At 51.5% G+C, this 16,972-nt stretch overlaps 6 protein-coding genes across 6 annotated transcripts; 2 read left to right on the top strand and 4 right to left on the bottom strand.

Moving 5' to 3' along the window:
• Positions 1 to 233: 233 nt before the first annotated feature.
• On the bottom strand, positions 234 to 1,972 carry BO83DRAFT_462046 (putative cysteine synthase B; the record flags this gene model as incomplete). Its single annotated transcript, XM_025537278.1, has 3 exons — positions 234 to 830; positions 895 to 1,724; positions 1,780 to 1,972. The coding sequence occupies 3 exons, from the start codon at positions 1,970 to 1,972 to the stop codon at positions 234 to 236; spliced, it is 1,620 nt and encodes a 539-aa protein (XP_025390293.1).
• Positions 1,973 to 2,730: 758 nt separating this feature from the next.
• BO83DRAFT_228614 (putative MFS drug transporter) lies at positions 2,731 to 4,936 on the top strand. Its single transcript, XM_025526878.1, has 7 exons — positions 2,731 to 2,990; positions 3,046 to 3,179; positions 3,236 to 4,029; positions 4,105 to 4,294; positions 4,360 to 4,425; positions 4,512 to 4,565; positions 4,621 to 4,936. The coding sequence occupies exons 1-7, from the start codon at positions 2,829 to 2,831 to the stop codon at positions 4,928 to 4,930; spliced, it is 1,710 nt and encodes a 569-aa protein (XP_025390292.1). The 5' UTR covers positions 2,731 to 2,828; the 3' UTR covers positions 4,931 to 4,936.
• A 138-nt stretch (positions 4,937 to 5,074) lies between these two features.
• BO83DRAFT_376887 (E3 ubiquitin-protein ligase) lies at positions 5,075 to 7,681 on the bottom strand. Its single transcript, XM_025530846.1, has one exon. It carries the CDS (start codon positions 7,530 to 7,532, stop codon positions 5,337 to 5,339), a length of 2,196 nt encoding a protein of 731 aa, XP_025390291.1. The 5' UTR covers positions 7,533 to 7,681; the 3' UTR covers positions 5,075 to 5,336.
• A 1,501-nt stretch (positions 7,682 to 9,182) lies between these two features.
• Positions 9,183 to 12,439, bottom strand: mfp (putative peroxisomal multifunctional beta-oxidation protein (MFP)). The gene is made up of 7 exons (XM_025530845.1): positions 12,092 to 12,439; positions 11,784 to 12,011; positions 11,614 to 11,722; positions 11,473 to 11,562; positions 11,037 to 11,424; positions 10,573 to 10,981; positions 9,183 to 10,521 (listed from the first exon to the last, which is right to left on the bottom strand). The coding sequence occupies exons 1-7, from the start codon at positions 12,245 to 12,247 to the stop codon at positions 9,196 to 9,198; spliced, it is 2,706 nt and encodes a 901-aa protein (XP_025390290.1). The 5' UTR covers positions 12,248 to 12,439; the 3' UTR covers positions 9,183 to 9,195.
• Positions 12,440 to 13,327: 888 nt separating this feature from the next.
• Positions 13,328 to 14,635, top strand: BO83DRAFT_376885 (TDA10 family protein). The gene is made up of 4 exons (XM_025530844.1): positions 13,328 to 14,053; positions 14,110 to 14,133; positions 14,194 to 14,309; positions 14,373 to 14,635. The coding sequence occupies exons 1-4, from the start codon at positions 13,470 to 13,472 to the stop codon at positions 14,534 to 14,536; spliced, it is 888 nt and encodes a 295-aa protein (XP_025390289.1). The 5' UTR covers positions 13,328 to 13,469; the 3' UTR covers positions 14,537 to 14,635.
• Positions 14,636 to 15,203: 568 nt separating this feature from the next.
• On the bottom strand, positions 15,204 to 16,950 carry BO83DRAFT_435956 (60S ribosomal protein uL30; the record flags this gene model as incomplete). The annotated part of the gene is made up of 4 exons (XM_025535925.1): positions 15,204 to 15,784; positions 15,840 to 16,006; positions 16,200 to 16,311; positions 16,934 to 16,950. The coding sequence occupies 4 exons, from the start codon at positions 16,948 to 16,950 to the stop codon at positions 15,325 to 15,327; spliced, it is 756 nt and encodes a 251-aa protein (XP_025390288.1). The 3' UTR covers positions 15,204 to 15,324.
• Between the last annotated feature and the right edge of the window lie 22 nt (positions 16,951 to 16,972).

The following is a 16,972-nucleotide window of genomic DNA, read 5'->3' as shown; positions in this document are numbered from 1 at the left end:
GGAGCAGTCTGCAAGTAAATGGATGCTTGACGCATCTAGATAGTTTCTAACCCTATGCGGAAGGGAAAGGGCATAACGGGTGGAGAAGCAGAATTAGTAATAATAAACTAACTTTGGAATAACCAAGTAATGAGGAGCTGAGATATCATCATCGAGGAGGTACATTAAGAAGAAGAGAGTAAATCGATTGAAACGATGAGATGCAACGTTATCGTTTGCATCCCTCATTCGGTCTAGCGTGGGTCCGTGACCACCACTGCGGTTTCTACTGCAGCGGCAACAGCTGCATCTTCTGCTGCTGCATCCACAGCCTCTACTGTTGCGGTGGCTGCTTTGCCCACCTGGTTTGACTCCACCCCATTGCTGCTGCTTCCCCACAGCAAATGATCTTTCAGCGCTTGATATCCTCCGCGGAGACTATCCGCTGCTATCCCCTTGGCCCGCAATACACTACTGGCTACCCGCGCGGTATCCCCATGGTAGCAGAGCATTAGCACCTGATGGCCACTCAACTTGCCAAGCACATCTGCATTGCTGAATAACGCTTCCAACTCCAGCCACTGTGCCTCCAGTACGTCTGCGTCGCTGAATGGCTTGGCTGTATGAGAGTCGAGACTGTGCAGGGGAATGTTTACTGATCCCGGGAGGTGCCAAGTGCCAAAGTCTCCCGCGGTCCTCAAATCCAACACGCAGTGCAGAGGCCGGAGCACCATGGCGCTCAAGGGGTGGGTTGAAAAGCACTGGGGTATTTCGTAATAGTCGGTGAACAGAACTACAGGACTTCTTTCCCAGCTCTCATCATACCGGTAGAGATCAACACCAACGAGGTTCTACAAGAACAACAGTCAGCATACCCGAGCTCCTCAATTCAATATACGTAGCTCGCCGACCCACCTGATTGCGAATTGGAGGAAACCTCTCGGGCCCTAGTTTCTCGAAATAGTCGCCAACGTATTGATATGGCAGATCGAAGCATAAGAAGACACAGTGGATCGAACCATCTGGTCCCGCTAATTGTCGCAAGGTGCCAGCCCTCTTGCGTTTCTCCAGCATCTGATAAAGTCCCTTCAGACTCAAACCGGATGACGGCCCACAGACGACCCCTTCGCGACACAAGTCCAAGGATGACGAGAACGCGTCATATGAACTGACTTCTTCGTGCACGTCCAGCGCTTCCCTCCAGGGAAACTCCTGTACCTGCATCAGGGCAAATGTCCGTGGTCCTGGAACCCGGTCCCCGGGTGCAGTGCACACTCCAAGCCGAAGCACAGATGGCTTGATTTCTTTGAAGTAGGTCCCTAATCCTGTCATCGTCCCCGAGGTCCCCATCCCGGCACAGAGTACGTTGATCTCTGGTAATTGCTTGAATATCTGAGGGCCAGTCCAGCGGATATGTGCATGCCAGTTGTCGTCATTGTCATACTGGTTGGGGTTAACAATCTCTTCAGACCCCATGGCCATCGCCCGAGCAGTCTGGATGCCCCCGCGTTCATCTAACGGGTCAGGTTGAGATGGGCCACCGAACAGGGTGACATCCAGCCCGAAGAACTGCATCATCCGTAACTTAGTCTCGGTGGATTTGTTACTCAGGAAAGCCCTGGTGTCGCTAATACCATGCATCAATCGAGCGAGCATAGACATCGAGATGACTGTGGAACCTGAGCTGAATTCCACGATTGTCTTGGTCTTGCCAGGCACCACGGTTTTCTCGAGCAGGTTCATCGCTTGTTCCGTCAGTGCCAGGGCCAGGCACAAGGGAACTCTTGAGGGCCAACATACCTGGTATGGCTTTCACGTTGTTCGCCGGGTGCATTGTCATCATTTTGGCATAGATCCGTACCCCATCTTGGTGGAACGGGTTCAATCGATCGGGCAGCTCCACCAGAGGTAACGGAGGCTGGCAATCCGGATCAAAGTACTTCTTGAGCGCATCCGGTCCAAAGTATACATTATGCTCGTTAATGTTGGCCATTATGTCAGACTATCAGTATTGACGGGAGTGTTGACCGCAATATTGAGCCAACAATCACCCAGGGACGGGAGCATCAAATTATACGGCCCTGCTACAGAAACATGCAGTCACCCTCCCACGCGCGAGATGCGCTCTTTCCGGCGTGATCTTCGCATTCGGCGCATCGCTAGCGTCCCACTGAGCTTGGTTTTATGCACATCTCAGGGCCGCTTCAGGAAGGTCCGTGTCTCACGTTGAGCACTTATTCAAGGGAGTGGGTTGGGTGGAACTCCTATTCGTCGAAGACTGGCGCAAATGTGCTCAGATTGACGTTCTACGTATGACTCTTGTTCAAGTAATCGAAGTTACTCTGAAAACAGCTCCGGACTCAAGGTCGTTGAACTCGACTTCGCTATACTGGGTTCTTTACGCTCCGCGGCCTATCCTCTGATGACGGAACCCAACATTCCAAGGTTGTCATATGTAATAGCACCATGTCTAGAAGGGGGGGTACCTCAAAAGATCCACAAGTCACAACGGCATAGTAGCTGCAACCTTATACGAAAGCACGAGGGCATTTGCCTTGATTTAGTCGATCCTTTCCCTTTTAGCCCTAACCGGCGAGGAGGTGGCCCTGACACGCAAGGAGCCGTCCACTGCATGTACCTCTTTGCGCCGTAATATTGTCGCTGCCGAGTTAGCCCTCCTCCTTGAGTCAATTTTACTTCACGGTCTTAGTTGTTTTATTACAAATCCTCGCTTGGAAGCCTATAGCGCCTTACAGCGATAACTAGGCTCAGTCTTGTCAACTGACCCTTTCGTTACTCCTGGATAGGCTCGCGCCCTCGTCTCAGGACATTGACCTCAGCGAGATAAAATGCCTACGACTTCAATTAAGGATGAAGTCAAGCATGATAATCCATCAAGTGTCTCTCGAGATATTGCCACCGAGTCTAGCGGCGACGAGAGCAGACCAGCGGCATCACCGCCCTGCTTTAACGAGCAGACGAACTATGTGCCATTGAGCACTATCATCACGGTATCTTCCATCACATGGACGCTCGACTATCAACGATCTATCTAACTTGCCGCAGATATTCCTAGCATGCTCGACAGTTGACCTAGTAGCGGTCATGGACCAGACCACTCTAGCCGGGAGTTTATCCATAATCGGCAATACATTGGACGCCAGCAATAAAACCTCGTGGATATCAGGAGGATATTTCCTGTACGTCCAGCCCAGAAGCCAGACATGACTCTCTCTAAGTCACTAACTCAATGTAGAACATCAACCTGCTTCCAACTTCTATACGGGCGACTTTCTGACATCTGGTCGCGAAAATACGTCCTATACGTAGGCCTCGCCATCATGTTCTTCGGTTCGCTAGCATCATCTCTAGCACAGACCGCCACGCAGCTAATTATCTTCCGCGCATTCACCGGCATCGGCGGCGGCGGGATCACGTCCATCGCACAGATGATAGTCAGTGACGTCGTACCACTCCGCGAGCGAGGTAAATATCAAGGCATCCTCGGCGCCGTAATAGCCATCGCCAACGGCATCGGCCCTGTGATCGGGGGTGCTCTATCCCCGATCTCCCACAACTCGTGGAGATGGATCTTCCGGCTTATGCTGCCGCTCACGGCTATTTCAATTCTTGCAGTGATGTTCTTCATGCCTTTGCGGAAAGTCACCGGGGACTGGAAAGCGAAGCTGAAAGCCGTCGATTTCTTTGGCGTCTTTCTCGCTCTAGGAGGCACGGCAGTGCTAGTGCTCGGATTGACATGGGGCGGTGGCGAGTATGTCTGGAAATCGGCACACGTTATAGCGACGCTCGTCGTGGGGTTTGCTGTCTGTGTGGCGTTCGTCCTATGGGAATGGAAGGGGCATCCGTATCCGCTGATACCCATGCATATATTCAAATCGCGCATTGTGAATGGAGCATGTCTGACTATGTTCATCAACGGGTGGAACATCATAGTCATGCTGTACTACATCCCGACCTTCTATCAGCTTGTGTTCAATTACTCGACTACCAAGGCTGGTGCAATGGTTTTACCCATCACATTGTTACAGAGTACGTTGCCTCGCCCCATCTACCACCCCTCTTACTTCCCAATCCCATGCTCACACTAAACCCAAACTGCACCAGCTCTAAGCAGCACTCTCTCCGGCCTAGTCGTCCACTGGGTGGGCCGATATCGCGAATCCATCCTCATCGGCTGGATAATCTGGGCCATCGGACTAGGCCTGATGTCGACCCTAAACGAGACATCCAATCTAGGGAAACAGATAGGCTACGGCCTATTGACAGGTATAGGTTCAGGAAACACATTACAGCCGTGAGCCCTTCCACCCATCATACATACCCCATGACAACTCACAATACCAACCTGACCTACTGCAGTGCCCTAATCGCCGTCCAAGCCGGCGTCGCCAGACGAGACATGGCCATCGTAACCTCATTCCGAAAGTACATCCATCCCAGCCCCATCCAAGCCTCCCTCTTAAACCCCATAATCCATCACGCACTAACACCTCTCCCTCCCCAAAAAACAGCTTCATCCGCAACCTAGGCGGCACCCTCGGCCTCGCCATATCCGGCACAATCATGTACGTATAAACCCCCGATTCATCCACCAGAAGCACCACTAACAAAACGTACTAGAAACAATCTCCTCTCCACCACCATCAACACCCTGCACCTAACCACATCGCAGAAACAATCCTTCCTCGCTAGCCCATCCAACTACCTATCGAAACTCCCCGCGGACGAAGCAGCAGAAGCTCGTGCGCTGCTTATCCCCGCGTACAAACGGGGCTTCAGGATCGTGTTCACGGTGAATGCGGCGCTCGCGGCATTGGCGTTTCTCTTGGCGGTTGGGTTGATGCCGCAGGTGGGGTTGGAGAGGGCGGATGATGAGCGGTTGAAGGAGGAGGGGAGGAGAGGTGAGCAGAGAGGAGATGGGGAGGATTAGTAGTTTTTTTCTTATGCGGGTAAGATAGAGGGTATAGATGTAATTGGTGACGGGGGTGCGTGGTAGGCTATTTCTCGTGCTAGTGGCTTTAGTACAGAAGTACCAAATCAAATAGACAAAAGTGATGTGAAAAGTCATTCTTGAGAAGCCATTCATTTAATAAATAGTACTAGTGTAACACCCGGAAAAGTTGAAAGCAGGTCGTTGATCATGTCTTCATCATCAAGCCAGTCCAATCCAATCAATCTAGCAAGCTATGCTGCAGCAACATCAATTTTAACCAATCAATCAATCAATCGTTCAATCGTTCAATCTGCTGTATGATTCATTTAGACCAGCTGAATCAACAATGCCCGAAACACCCCGAGACGCCTAACACAGAAGGGGGGGAAAAAAAGAAGAGGAGCTAAAATTCATCAATCACTAGGACTCGTTCCACAACCCAGTCTACCAACGTCTGTCCCTCTATTCGCCATCGGCCATCCCGCCACACCTCATCCAGCCAGTAACTCATGCCCTTGCCATGATGATGAAGGATCAACCTTCCATTGCCGCGGCGTTTACCCTCGGCTTTTGAGAAATCATTGTTCACGCGAAGAGTCCCGATGCCTACACCGGTCGTGCCTTGACGAGCGTGCCATTCGCGTTCGGCTTTCTCGCCAGCACGACGCGCTACGGCTTCTTCGTCTTCGTCTTGGTAGAGCTCGCATTTGTTGCATTCCGTGCAGCGTGAGCCGGGATCAATGCGGAAGTGCTCGCAGAAGTGCTTGTAGCCTTCCATTTCTTCGAATTCGTCGTCGTTGCCGGCTTCTTGTTCGTCGTTCAAAGCGTCTAGTCCGGCTGCAGGATCAACATTCTCTACAAGGTTGGCGCGACGGCGGGGTCGAAGTCGTCCTAGTCGGTTTGCGGACTTGATCGGAGAACCAAGAGCCTTGCGGCAGAGGTAGCACATGGAATAGCCGCAGACGCAGGTCAATTTGTTGCAGCCGGAGGACTTGACGAATGAGAGGCCGCAGCGCGGACAGGTGCGCTTGACAGCTGCAGTGCGAGCAGCCTCAACGGTGGCCCGCAGGTCGAGAAGAAGTGGTTCATGGCACACGTGAGGGTCACGCCATGGTTTCTGGCAGGTGATGCAGCTGACGCGTCGGCATGCGGGGTGCGCACAGGTGAATTTCTTGGGTCGGTTTTTGAGACAAAGGTTGAGAAGAGCGTTCTGGAAGATAATGAATACAGCAGAAGAGTTGATGAAATAGAGAATCGCTAGAGGAATGATAAGTAAGGGTATCAAGTCGAGTAAGAAGATGGTAATCAGAAGCGTAGAGAGAAACCCGTCGCGACGAAAGCGCCAAACAAGGCCTTGAGCAGACGGGTGGTAAACCGGATCAACTTCAGCGTACGAGCAAAACGGACACCGAATGAGCTTCAGCTGGGACTTGAGCAGAACCTCGGAGGAAAGGCGCGTCTCGAATTTTGTAAAGGTCTCGGGTCCGGCCTTGTCAAGCAGGATAGCCTGCTTAACGATCGCTGGGTCCAAGGTCCCGGGGCAGCTGTCGTGATCGAATGGCGCCAAACATTTCAACGTTGACTTTTCCACATCGACCGATTTACCCCAGCCTTGACCGAACAGAGCCTCGTGGATGGTTCGCCGGATGCAGCCATAGCAGATAATGTGCGTATTGTCCGAGCATGTTGAGATTTGCTCAAAGGTCACATCGTCCAAACAGCACTCGCACTCATAAACAGCATCAGCTTCCTTGGCTTCTGTCTCGTTCAGCTCCTCCGCCAACCTCTGGTCTCTGTCTAGTCTCTCCTCCCGTCTGGTTCGAAGCAGGGGTGCCAGCAAGGCCCGATACAGCTCCCGGTCCAACTCCGGACACTCCGTCTTTTTCAGCCGCGGGATCATGTCACCATCTGGCTGACGCTGCCACACGATGAGTGGATGCTCGTTCTTATCTTTACCGCGCTTGAACGAAGGGAGAATGCTGTTGAAGGTCGCACGCCAGGTTCTCCGGGAAAGATCTTGCAGAGTCGGACGGGCTCGCAGATAAGAGAAATTCACTTCTGCCAGCACTGCCTCCACCGTACTCTTGCTCAGACCATTAAACTCCTTCGTGAGAGCCGCCTTCACGGCAGCTTTATATTCGTTTGTCCGAAATAGCTCATCGGGCGGGACTGCATGCTCATGTCCGGTATGTTGTTGTTGTAGATCATCTTTGCCATCTTCTTCCGTTCCCCCAGTCCCAGCTGGCACGTTCCATCGCCCGGCTACCCACGCCTCTTTGTGACGTAGCAACTGCTCGACGCAGACATGGAGACGGCTCTGCCCATCGAATCGGACCAGGAGCTCTCGGAAGACTTCAATGCGAATATCGGGAAAGATTTGAGCGAGGGTCTGCAGAGCCTGGTTTAGCTCCTCCTGTTCTCGTTTCTGTTCCTCGGAGGTGGTATTCGAGGCGGCGAGGGAGCGAGATCGGGAGGTGATTCCGAAAGGATTGTTGCGGAGAGCCTCGCTGATGGTTGTAGAGTTGCTGCTGTCGCTGGCACGAAGCGCGGAGGAGGTGGTGGATCTAGACAAGCTTGGGACAGATAGGGAGAGCACCATCGTTGCACTGACGGAGGGGCGCAAGACCGAGCTTGCTACATGATCGTCGGAGGGTAGACGGGAAGGCGTCTGGCCAGAAGGAAGGGTATCTGGCGGGCGAAGTTAATTCCAGCTTAGTGTCGGGAAGCCAGGGAGATGGTAGAAGACGGCGTGGGATGGGGCGTGGGGGGGGGGAAGGGAAAGATGATGGGGTGATCAGTTGGATGGGAAATGGGAAGATGATGGGAAGCGGAATGATGGAATGAATCAATCGGGAGGAGTTGACCTCCGTGACTTTACTCCAAATGATCCAATCACGGGACTGGTTCAATGCTCCACCCAACACTTTCTCCGAATATACTTCAGCTAATAATGTACAACTATGTATTGATAGCACAACGATGAGGCTATGCTGCATCCTAATTACCCGCTCCGAATCTGACAGTTTGAGGCTGAATTCTGCCTGGTAAGATGAATGTTGACCCAACAAAAGCATAATTTTTTAAAGGCTTGACTAGGGCTCTCTACAAGATACTTAATTGGCGTGTATTATTTGGATGGCATATTCCTCGAATATTCATATTCGAAAGGGAATGAGATCACCATTGTCACCCGAAATATGCACACGTTTTTCTATCCAGATCTATAGTTCCTTTAAATTGGATGCCTGGAATAAGCACCTACTGGTGCCTGGTCCAGCCTACCATTCCGTAGTCTATAGAATCAAAGGAATACAACCCACCACAACAACTTAGAACCACTCCATTCACCCCCATCATACACAATGCCACCTAAGAACAAGTGTGTGCGACTCACACCATCAATAATCCCCGACCTTCCCAATTATGATGTTAAAGAATCCTCCTTCTTCACAACATGGGAACAATTCTACGATAGAATCTTCAGCATCAACCACCTACACGAAGCAGGCCCATTCCCCACCGTCCGCCAATTCCACGACTGGTTCACATCTTCTTCCCCGACGACGGATGTCGGATCCATACTCTGTGCCCATAGAAGCATACCGCTATGGTCTTCCATACCACTGTGCCATCAAATTCACGCATGGCGATCTCCATCGCAGTAACCCATCCTCGTCACATCATCTCCTCCATACCGTGTAATGGCAATCATCGACTAGGAGCAATCCAGCTAGCTGCCTGCATACTGGGGAAGTGCGCAAAGCGCAAATGGTAGCTTGGAGTGGTTAGGAATGGGCATCTGTCTATCTTCCCATGATTCTGGATGGATTTGAGAATACTGTGGATTCATGGTGGTGGTATATAGCCGCTTTGGGACCTTGACTAGTTTATTTCACTTGATGCATATATATCAGTATATCCAGTTAAGTTGATAGCAATAAATAGACAGACAGACTACTTATCTATGTCTGTCACCAACAAGCAAAGTACTAACTAGATCAAGATACCCTTACTCGATGCTGCCTGAGGCTCATTTGGGGTTTCTGGGACTGCTTGTGGCAACACAGATGAGTGACTTGAATTCGACGAGGCTTACAGTTGACGTAGGTGAAAATGCATGTAGATCGCCTGTTCTTGACATCTACTACGGTGTGTACATGTACCGTACGGGCTACTCAATGTATAATAACTGGTTTCAAACAAAAAAATGAATTCATGACATTATGTACATACAGTCTGATCTATCACACCACTCTCCTGTTTTACAACTTGGCCTTGGCACCCTCCAACAGCTCGGCTCCAGCCCCCGTGATGGCAGGCTTGCCGGTGTCTACCACCGTGGTCTGGAAGATGACCACATTGCCCTCCTTCCACATCTCCGTGCGGAGGGTCTGACCGGGCAGCACCACACCAGAGAAGCGGACCTTAAGGTTCTTGAAGGCACCGTAGGTGCTGAACACATGCTTGCCAGAGACACCCAGCGAGCAGAGACCGTGCAGGATAGGGGTCTTGAAGCCACCGACCTTGCTGAACTCGGGGTCGATGTGCAGAGGGTTTCGGTCACCGTTGAGGCGGTAGAGAGCGGCCTGGTCTTCCGAGGTCTTCTCCTCGACAACCGCATCGGGCTTGCGCTGAGGGGCCTTGTAGGGCGCCACGGCGGCCTTGGGGCGGGGGGCAGTGGGCTTGGGCGATCCGCCGAAGCCGCCACTGCCACGGATGAAGACGGTCGACTCGTTGTAGAAGAGATCCTCGCCGGTCTTCGCGTCCTTGGTGGTGTAGCCGGAGACGACGAGGGCGGCGTTGCCCTTGTCCACGACATCGATGAGCTTGGGGTAGGTCAAGGTCTTGGCGGCGGTGGGAATGGGGAACTTGCGGACCTCCATGTACTGCTCGCCATGCAGCAACATCATGGGGGAGAAGTTGGCGACAATATCATCCATGTTCCAGGGGTTGGCGGTGTTGAACCAAGGGATCACACCGTATGTGGGCAGAGCCTGGAAGTGCTCGTTGTTCTCGTACACCAAGGGAAGATCGGTGCGCTTAGCGCCGACACTGAGGTTGTAGAGGATGATATCCCGGTCCTCGTAGTCGAAGGAGGTTCCGTCAGTGGTGGCCTGCTTGGCCTTCTCGATGGCCTGGAGGATGTTGTTGCCACCCTCCGAGTCACCGCCGCTGCGGTTGCTCATGTTGGCCATGATCTTCTCCGAACCGGCCTGGCCATCCTCAGGGTGGTCCGCACGGCCATCGTCGAAGTTGGTGATCTTCTGCCAGTGCTTGAGCACTTCCTCAGGGGTAAGCTTGACGTCGACGGGGAATCCGTGACCGCCGGTACGCTGCCAGCGAGTGCGGCCGAACCAGCCGCTGCCACACTCGTACAGACCCTTGGTGCTGGGCTCAGGCACGATGTCTGAGCACAGAAGAGCCACCAGGGGAGCAACGTAGTCAGGCTTGAACGCCTGGACCATCTCCTCGGGCATGATGGTACGGGTCATGTTGGTACCAGCATTGGGGGCAATGGTGTTGACCTTAATGTTGTATTTAGCACCCTCAAGAGCAAGAGTGCGGGAGAAACCAAGGATTCCGAGTTTCTAAGACAATTAGTGAAAGACGCTAGAAAATCAGTATTGGCAGAAACATACCGCGGCGGCATAGTTGGCCTGGCCAAAGTTTCCGTAGATACCGCTGGTGCTGGCCGTGTTGACAATGCGGCCATACTTCTGCTTGAGCATGTAGGGCCAGGCAGCCTTGGTCACCTTGTAGGTGCCGCGCAGGTGGACATTGAGGACAGGGTTCCACAGGTCGTCGTTCATGTTGGTGAAAGCCTTGTCACGCAAGATACCAGCGTTGTTGATCAGGATATCAATACGGCCAAAGGCATCGATGGCAGTCTTGACGACATTCTCGCCATCTTCGCAAGATGCCTTGTTGCCAACAGCCTGGCCGCCCATCTTCTTGATCTCCTGGACCACGGGCTCGGGGTCGACGAGATCGTTCACAACGACGGCAGCGCCATATTTGGCAAAGAGCAGACAGTAGGCACGACCGAGACTATGAGGACGTTAGAATCGACAGATAGCCATCATTTATCTGCAGTAATACATACCCGTTGCCACCACCAGTGACCAGAGCAACCTTGCCCTTGAAGTTGGGCTCCTCACCCGCTTGGGCGCTGGGCAACTTCAAGCCATCCTCCAAGAGACCCATAAAGTCAGCGGGTCCGGTGGGGTAGTCCGGCTTGGAGAAGTCGTTGACATCGTTCCACTTCCGAGCAATAGCACCGGGCGTCAAAGAAGCATCGGTCTTCAGAAGAGCACCCTTGGCACGTTCCCAGCGCAGCTTAGCGACATGTCCACCACCGACTTCGTAGATTCCACCAGTCTCAGTAGTGTTGGATGAGTGGACCAAAGCAGCCACCAATGGGACAACCCAGTCGGGCTTGAGGTTCTCCAGGACCTCGGGGGGCATGACGGTGGCCGTCATACGGCTAGCAGCTGTTTCACATTAGCCACTGCATTTCCAGGGGAGCCTAATCAACATACCAATTGGCGCAATGACGTTCGCAATGATGTTGTACTTGGCACCTTCCTTCGCCAGCGTCTCGGTGAAGCCGACCTGTCCCAGTTTGGCAGCTTATATATAGTCAGCAGCAGCTCCTAAACTCCGAGCATACCCAAGCTTACCAGAGTAATTCGCCTGGCCGAAGCTACCGAACAGACCAGCTGAAGAAGCAGTGTTGATGATGCGGCCATACTTTTGTTTCCGGAAGTGAGGCCATGCGGCTCTTGCGCACTGTAGACAAAGCCTCGCGTCAGCAACCACGTGAAGGCAGAGGCGAACGCATCCTGCCTACCTTGTATGCGCCATATGTGTGCACTCTGTAGATAAGGTCCCAGTCCTGGTCTTTCATGTTCTTGAAACTGATATCCCGGAGGATACCGGCGTTGTTAAGAAGGACATCGATGCGGCCAAAGTTCTTGATGGCGGTTTCAATGATGGCTTCGCCGTTCTCGACACTGTCGTAGTTTGCTACCGCCTTGCCGCCAGCAGCTCTGATTTCATCGACAACCATATCGGCAGCCTAGAAGAGACACCCGGAGTCAGCGGGATTCGACAAAGGGCGTTGGGGAAAGAGTCTGTGTAAGCATAGACACAACCTACCTTGGCCGACTTGCCCTCACCAGAATGAGAGCCACCCAGGTCGTTGACAACAACGTTTGCACCTCTTGAGGCAAAGAAGAGGGCATATGCCTTACCCAGGCCACCACCAGCACCGGTGACAACCACGGTCTGGTTGTCGAAGCGCAGCTCAGACATGTTGAATAATCAATGTGAGGAGGAGAGGGAGGGGAGGTGGAGAGATGGGGAAATTAGAGGGAGAGGACAGAAATGCGAAATGAGGAGAAGAGACGGGGTATTATATGAAAGTTTAGTTGGAGAGAGAGAGGAGAAGCTTAAGGGATTTGGTCTGGGGGAGGGAAAGAGATGAAGAATCCGGGGGAAGAGGACGGTCGCAATGCTCGGCAAGCTGGACCAGGGAACCTCGGCATCTTTCACAGGTGAAGCTCGGAGGTTTGATCGTTTGGCGCTAAACCGATCGGGGGGTGGCAGATGATGCTGCCTTCACATGCCGATGTCCCCTTCCACGATAATTATTCTACGGCATGATTAGTATACACACTAACTAACTACGAAATTATTGAAGCAAGGTATTTCTCCCATGGTTATTCATTCTACAAAATTGGTGTCTTCGAACTTTCCTCAATTTCCACCCGGTTGCCAAGATACTCCGAAACTATTATCCCGGTTATGTTGACTGACACCTTTCTTTTTCTCCCTATATGTGACTATCTTACGGACTATCACCAAGTCGATGTTCTTCATACGATCCAAGTAGACTTGTTCAGTCTGAAAAGGAACTAACTATATAAGAATGACCTAGATCGACAACTCTGATCATGTCTGCCACCACCAACATCACCGACTTCCTGCTGACTCAGACATGTGATTCTCAGCCAACGTCATGCCACGTGCTGCTACTCCCTTTATCCTTTTCACATTAATCTCAAAAGTCAATAACATTCATGCCTGCCAGATACTATTCATGAAACATACAGCAACTTTCTATGGACTACCAAGTGGTGCAGTATGCCCATAGAGATGATGCCGGCCTATCCTTCAGGCAATACATTTGTCCTCCGCAGAATCACCCGCTCGGATCACCTCCGAAGCTTAGTCTACCTTAAGCAGTATATATCACTGTAGCCACCGGAATATACTACCTACGCATAAAACAAATCTATTAGTACTACCTCATTCTCCCATAAAAGCACTAAATAAGATACAATCCCCCACAATGCCCGAAATATTCGACGACAAATCCCAACACTGCATCCCCTTCCTTCTGGAACGACTCCAGGCCCACCAAGCCCGCCATCCCACCAACACCCCGCCTTTCTTCCTCGGTCTAAATGGCGTGCAAGGGGCCGGTAAAACAGTCCTGGTATGACCCCTTCCTCTTAATAATAATTACGCTCAAATGCCTTTCAAGGAGGTGAAGAAACAATTCAGTTTACTAACAATCAGATCAAATGGGGACAAAAAGGTCTCAACCCTCCAATCCACCCTCCGCTCCCCACCCTACTCCCTCAACGTGGTAACCCTCTCCCTCGACGACCTATACCTCACGCACTCGCAACAAGAACACCTCGCCGCCTCGCACCCCTCTAATCCGCTCCTTCAGCATCGCGGACAACCCGGCACCCATGACCTGACACTAGCGAAGGAAGTGTTCTCGGCGTTGCGCGCGGGCCAGCGTACCGCGGTCCCGGCGTACGATAAGTCAGCGTTTTCGGGACAGGGCGACCGCGTGCCTGCGTCTCAGTGGGAGGTAGTGAATAAGGAGGGTGAGGAGAAGGTGAAAGTGGTGATTTTTGAGGGGTGGTGTGTTGGGTTTCGCGCGTGGGATGAGGAGGTGCTGAAGAGGAAGTGGGAGGATGCGGTTAGATTGAAGGAAGCCGCTGCTGCTGGCCAGGGTGAGTATAAGGGGAGATTGGGACACGTGGAGTTTGAGGATGTCAAGACGGTTAATGAGGCGTTGAGGGGGTATGATGTGATTACTGAGTAAGTTTGCTCGGTCGCTATTGAGAGATGGCAGCTAATGATGGTGGTGATTGCAGTCAGTTGGATGCGTTGATTCATATGTGAGTGGCTTATGCCAGCTTCTAAAGAGTTTTATCTCGAGATGCTAATTGATAATGCAGCGATGCGCAAGACCTCCATTTCGTCTATGACTGGCGACAGGAGCAAGAGAGGACCCTTCGCGCTGCAAAGGGGACTGGTATGACGGAGGAACAGGTTAATAAGTTTGTTGATGGCTGTGAGTAGCATTTCTGGGCCAAATAGTATTATCCAGATGGGAAAATTCTGACTGAAAATACAGACTATCCCTCCTATGAACTCTTCACTGAAACTCTCCGGGAGGGTACGTTCAAGCCTGTCCCTCATGCTACTACAGCATCTGCTCCACCGACAGGCTGGGAGGGGAGACAGCTTCGATTAGTTGTGGATAAGAATAGAAGAGTGCAGGAGGTTATCAACATATGAGTGCTGGATATCTATTTCTGCGTTCTTGAAGTCCGAATGGTAGAGGTTTAGATGTATATATATTGACACAGATAGATCATCTACTACTATACACTCTGGTACTAGTACCAAGCGTTATCTCTTCACCAAATTAGAAACAGACTTGAACCAAGCCAATACTTACATAGTGTGTAAAAGAAAGAAAGGATATTACGCTAATGGTATACTATATAGTAGAACGCCATATTACTGTTCTCCGTGGTATGAGTACCATCAGTGGAAGCAATATATACCACCACAACCCTCCCTCATACTATAGATCCACAACTCGTACCGCCCCCCAACTAAAAGAACTACAAGAAAATAGAACCCAAGATAATAAGTAATCCAATCAAATTTCCAACTCCAATTCGACAACATCATACAATATTGTCCCTCACTGACTGGCGACCATTTTCTGCCACCCTACTCAAAGGCGGTATAAAAGTATACAGAATTCAGACTCACTTTTTCGGGGCTGTACAGAATATATGAGGTGACAGTTGTTTGCTTTTTTCCAGCACCCACAAACACAGCAGCGGTTGTCTATGTACTGGGTAGTACACAGTAAAAGACTTCTTTTTGAGGCTGGTTGAGGGCGGGGATCCTACAGGATGGAAACTACATTTCAACTACAAAGGAATCAAGTCAGGTTGTACGAAGCTTTTAAATTTTTGTAACCCAGATTTTAGACCAGTACCCGCTAACTAGGAAATTTCGGAGCTCATAACAACCCGGTACGGACAAGCCCATCACCGATGATGATGAATCTAGTTCATCTGGCGGATGAGGCCGTTGATGTTCTCCTCACGGTTACCGTAGTCACCACCCTCGATGAAGTGCTTGAACTTGCGGGTGTGGAAACCACCAGTGGGGTTGGAGAGCTTGAAGGGCCACAGGAAGTTGTTGGCCTGCTTGAAGTTGGGGCCGACGGTGTAGATCTCGTGGATCAGATCCTCCATGCAGACAATGCCGTACTTGCCGAGGTTCTCCTCAATGATCTGGTTGTCAGTGAGGGGAACACGCTGCTTGTCGACCTTTCCGTAACCGCGCTTGTAGACGAGCTCACGGACGGACTTGAGGTTGGGGTAACCGTAGGCGATGTAGGGGTTGATGATGGTCAACATCTCCTGGGTAGCCTTGGTAAGACGGACGAAAGTACCGTTGTTGATCTGGAGCAGACGGAGCAGCTGGAGGATCTTGCGGGGCTGGGGAGGGATCTTGTTGATACTATAGAGCTGTTAATATCGTGTAATGCTGACATAGTGATGATGGTTTAACTTACCCCTTGATACGGATAACGAAGACAAGCTTGGGCTCGTCAGCAACGTAGAAGTTACCCTCCTTGCGAGCAACGCGGGCAAGGCGGATCTTCTCGCGCTCAGCATCGCGGTACTCCTTGACGTAGGACTCGGCACGCTTGAAGATGACGGCGCGCTTCTCCTTGTTGGCCTGGATTCATCTGTTAGCAGATGGTCTTGACAAATGACTTGTGAAAATAAAAATCATTTGAAGCTTCTTTTTCAGCCCCGAAAGATGGTTAACGAAGCGACAGCATCGACCGTAGTCTAGTCGCGTAGTGGTTGTTGTCATCACTATAGAAGGAAGAGGGAAAGGCAATAGAAAAAAAATTGGTATAACTTACGGCCTTCTTCTTCTCGGCCTCCTCACGGGCGACAGCGCGAGCCTGCTCCTGGCTCTTGCGCTTCTTCAGGAGGGTCTCGGGAACGAGAACCTGCTCCTTGGTGGGGACAGTGCTGTTAAGGTCAGTACAGTCTGTCCGCAGTGATTACACAGACTTTCGCCGAGTGTAAGAATTGCAGCTATAGTGCCACATTCTCATACTGAAGGCAATGGATAAAAAAAGCACTCGACGACATCCATTTGATCGGTGAGGTTGAAGAAAAAATTTTTTTTCTTCTTCACTTGTGGAGCCCGCGCGGGCCAGCTCACTACTAGTCACGCATTTTCAGCAGCAACCTTCGCAAGCCGGCGGCGACTCCAAGCAAGTATGATAATCCTCATCCGACAAAACCCCAAGCATAACGCTCGGGAAGTGGTGTTGACGCTTTTCGCCCCATACCATGCCCTATCACGGCGCAATGGTAGAATACGATAGCTCACAACAATTGTTTTCAAGGAGAAGGTTCACAGTGCCTTCAACCTCAATACCCCAGACCGTGCCGAAACCCAATCCTCATATTCCTAACGAAGTCTTAGGCGATTCAGGGGCGAGGCTCGGTCGCGGGAAAAATCGAGCTGGTGCTCAGCAACCGTTTTCAGGCCGCAGCATCTCCAGCGAGAAAGGACGACTATATCTGTAACCCTCACAAGCACCTCGAGCGATCAGCCGCAGGGGAATCTCAAAGGGAGTCTCACGTAGCAGTGGAGGCCATTGTGACGGTCCGTAGAGTTCGC

This window comes from Aspergillus eucalypticola, assembly GCF_003184535.1.
Source record: "Aspergillus eucalypticola CBS 122712 chromosome Unknown BO83scaffold_7, whole genome shotgun sequence".
NCBI classification, from domain to species: Eukaryota; Fungi; Ascomycota; class Eurotiomycetes; order Eurotiales; family Aspergillaceae; genus Aspergillus; species Aspergillus eucalypticola.
This window is presented reverse-complemented; position numbering and strand designations above follow the sequence as displayed.

Bases quoted from the DNA above. Each gene is read 5' to 3' on its own strand.
- BO83DRAFT_228614 (XM_025526878.1), top strand. From the start codon at position 2,829: ATGCCTACGACTTCAATTAAGGATGAAGTCAAGCATGATAATCCATCA. The intron at 4,295-4,359 runs GTGAGCCCTTCC...GACCTACTGCAG, and splicing joins TCAGGAAACACATTACAGCC to TGCCCTAATCGCCGTCCAAG. The intron at 4,426-4,511 runs GTACATCCATCC...CCCAAAAAACAG, and splicing joins ATCGTAACCTCATTCCGAAA to CTTCATCCGCAACCTAGGCG.
- BO83DRAFT_376887 (XM_025530846.1), bottom strand. From the start codon at position 7,532: ATGGTGCTCTCCCTATCTGTCCCAAGCTTGTCTAGATCCACCACCTCC.
- mfp (XM_025530845.1), bottom strand. From the start codon at position 12,247: ATGTCTGAGCTGCGCTTCGACAACCAGACCGTGGTTGTCACCGGTGCT. The intron at 12,012-12,091 runs GTAGGTTGTGTC...TGTCTCTTCTAG, and splicing joins GTGAGGGCAAGTCGGCCAAG to GCTGCCGATATGGTTGTCGA. The intron at 11,425-11,472 runs GTATGTTGATTA...AATGTGAAACAG, and splicing joins GAACGTCATTGCGCCAATTG to CTGCTAGCCGTATGACGGCC.
- BO83DRAFT_376885 (XM_025530844.1), top strand. From the start codon at position 13,470: ATGCCTTTCAAGGAGGTGAAGAAACAATTCAGTTTACTAACAATCAGA. The intron at 14,134-14,193 runs GTGAGTGGCTTA...TTGATAATGCAG, and splicing joins TTGGATGCGTTGATTCATAT to CGATGCGCAAGACCTCCATT. The intron at 14,310-14,372 runs GTGAGTAGCATT...CTGAAAATACAG, and splicing joins TAATAAGTTTGTTGATGGCT to ACTATCCCTCCTATGAACTC.